The following is a 3,023-nucleotide window of genomic DNA, read 5'->3' on the forward strand; positions in this document are numbered from 1 at the left end:
GTAGGAGCGCAACTAGGAGGCTTGTAGTCCATGACCGAGTGCCCGACTTTTTAGAGGGGGGTGATACCAAAATGACTTGTGGGCCGCACCACTCGCACCCCCCTTGTGACGCCACTGTGGGATTGTCAGGGGACAATCCAATAGAGTAGCAAGTCCAAAACACACCCCATTCAGCTCAAAGGGACAGATAGTACCAAAATGGCTTGCTTGAGGGGACAGCTCATTGTCACCCTATAACGGAGAGGGTCAGAATAGAACCTTCTTGGCAGGATCACCAGGTATTATGGAATTGAAAAGATAGCGAGACCTTACTGGTTGGGTTTACAGCTACTCTAGGGCCCTTCCAAGTCCACATTACATTCAGCCAAACCAAACCAATACCCACACCCAGGGCCAGATTTCCCACAAGGCCAACCAAGGCCCGGCCTTGGGGCAGCAGGGAGTAGAGGGGCAGCAGGGGTGTGGAATTCCTATCTCCCGATGCCCGGGACATGAAGTTCTGATCGCTGGGCGGGTGGTTGTTTTCTACATTTAGCCCGGCTTTGAGCAAGCTGGGCTAAATGTCCAAGATCACTTGTACTTGTTTTGTACAAGTGATCTCGGTGATTTTGCCGGGGTCATGCAATGTGTTTTGTGCATTGTGTTGTGGGCTGCGTGCTGTGCCCACTGTATGCCTTTTTCTGTGTTTACTGTGCTGTGGGCTTTGTCCACTGTTCTGTGTTCACTGTACAATGCCTGTGGACATTGTCCATTCTGCTGTGGGCTGTGAACACTGTACTGTGGTCTGTGTCCACCCACTTCGTTTATTGGTCATGCCATCCCAATACAAGTGATATCGGTGATTTTGCCGAGATCACTTGTATGCAACCTGAAGGTCTGCCATTCTCCATTGGGGGACGGCCCTGACCACAACAATGACCAACATAGCCGATCTTGACATGTGCGGACATCTTAAGCAAAATTAACAGTTGGGACTCAGTTCCCATTTGGTGATCATAACGTTTTACGGTTCACCGGTATATGAGCCTGAGGAGTGCAGAGCCGACCCCGGAGTCTCCGTACACTACCGGCCATGGAACGTGAAGGACAGGAGAAGGAGTCTGCAATCTACTTGTCCTTGTTTTATCACGAAGTGTAGATTGGATCTGCATTACAGACGTAAAGGGGCAGAGAGTGGAAGATGGGAGGGGGGGGGATGTGGCATGATGCACTCTGTGGTTTGGGGAGGGTCCACCTCATGGACTTCATAAGTTGACCCAGGTGCGTGCCAAGTCTTGTTGGCATCAACCATCAACGTGCAGAAATTCCCCTGACCACCGAACAAGCAACATGGGGAAGAAGGTGAGTGAGAAATATATATATTACTAAGTCAACGCAAGACAATCTTAGGTAGAAGGCAGAGAATGATCTGCTCCTGATCCTCTCTCTACCTTCTCACCCGCGCTTCAAGGGAGCAGGTCAATAAAGAAAAATGGTCGCTGCCATTGCTGGGTTTTTACACGCTTCTAGTTCCCTGGATGTCATTTCATCCTGCGGCTTCATTCGTTTGTAAGTCAATGCCCTTATCTAGGTCAGAGACTTGTTGAATAGTTAAGCCATAGGAGGAAGATGGCAGCTAGGGAACCAGCAGTTTCCTAAATAAAGGTCTACAGTGGCACTTCATTTCTTGTTGAAGTGAACCAGTCTCACCCATATGGTATCATTTTGGATTGGAGTCGGGAAGAGTTAAACCCCTTTCCGGTTTCTTTAATGTCTGTCTTCAAGTTGAGGAGATGACAGATAAAATACAGGAAATTGGGGACTGTCAGAGCCTGGGGGGACATTACATCAGACTGCTAGAGATCACGGCCATCACAGCTCCTTTATACACCAATGCTCCCACTGCTGACTGCTGGGGTCTACGAGGTGGACGCCAAGTCACAAAAGGGCCACAGGTCGGGCATCAGAGGACTACACGGTCACAGATCCCAAAATGGGTGCAAAGAGAAACAATGTATAAATTATAGAAAACAAAATGTCATTCTTCGTTAACCAAAAGGCAGCCAGAACATTGTTAGCTGGTCACTGATTGGCTGAAAATTGATAAACAATCAGTCTAATTTTAAAAGGCAAAAGGAAAGAGTGGGCATGGTGTGCCAAGTGTAGCAACTCCCAGCCAATCAGATTTCAGCGCACTGCAGTCCAGTGAGTGAGAACATTCTAATTGGCTTTTATTGTTATAGCTCATTGACAATGCCAAATTAAAGGGGCAGTCCACCCAAAAAAATATATTTTAGTGTTTGTTAGATGCCAGAGTGTTTAGCCCCGTTTCTTCTATCCCTTGGGGACTCTACTGGCATCCCTGTGCTGGGTTCCCGGGTCTGTACACCCGCTGTGCCCATTATGAGGGTCTCCCACCATCCATGTGCCGAGTTCCCGGGTCTGTACACCCGCTGTGCCCATTATGAGGAGCTCCCACCATCCCTGTGCTGAGTTCCCGGGTCTGTACACCCGCTGTGCCCATTATGAGGGGCTCCCACCATCCCTTCTATATTTTTCATTTTTTTAACATTATGGTGAATGTGACAGGAGGAGATGGGACACCCACAACTCCCAAGTGTGCAGGAAGAGAGCCGGGAATAATGGCAGGAAGGTCTCACTGTGGGAGCATCTGAAACATATAAGAAGCCAGGGGCAGGCTCCACATCTAATTAAAACATCACTTTTGGGAGAACTGATCCTTTAAATAAGTTGTAAAAGAAGTCTTTAGTGTATTAAATATATATATTATCTTTGATGTATTAGTTATATATCACATATAAGAAGCCAGGGGCAGGCTCCACATCTAATTAAAACATCACTTTTGGGAGAACTGATCCTTTAAATAAGTTGTAAAAGAAGTCTTTAGTGTATTAAATATATATATTATCTTTGATGTATTAGTTATATATCGCGGGGACGCATGATAGGGGTGAGCTGTGCGCTTTGCGTTTTCTGTATTAGTTATATATATTTTGTATTATTATGTTATTTTATATACAGTA

At 46.6% G+C, this 3,023-nt stretch overlaps 1 protein-coding gene across 1 annotated transcript in view; it reads left to right on the top strand.

Annotated features, from left to right (window-relative positions):
* Window positions 1–1,329: 1,329 nt before the first annotated feature.
* The window catches only part of ATP4A (ATPase H+/K+ transporting alpha subunit), a 36,020-nt gene continuing 34,326 nt past the window's right edge, over window positions 1,330–3,023 (top strand). The window contains exon 1 of the mRNA XM_018568763.1: window positions 1,330–1,341. Within this exon, the coding sequence (XP_018424265.1) occupies window positions 1,330–1,341 (12 nt within the window). The remainder of the gene's footprint in view (window positions 1,342–3,023) is intronic.

This window comes from Nanorana parkeri, unplaced genomic scaffold (genome assembly GCF_000935625.1).
Source record: "Nanorana parkeri isolate BGI_ZX_2015 unplaced genomic scaffold, ASM93562v1 scaffold1241, whole genome shotgun sequence".
In the NCBI taxonomy this organism is placed as follows: Eukaryota; Metazoa; Chordata; class Amphibia; order Anura; family Dicroglossidae; genus Nanorana; species Nanorana parkeri.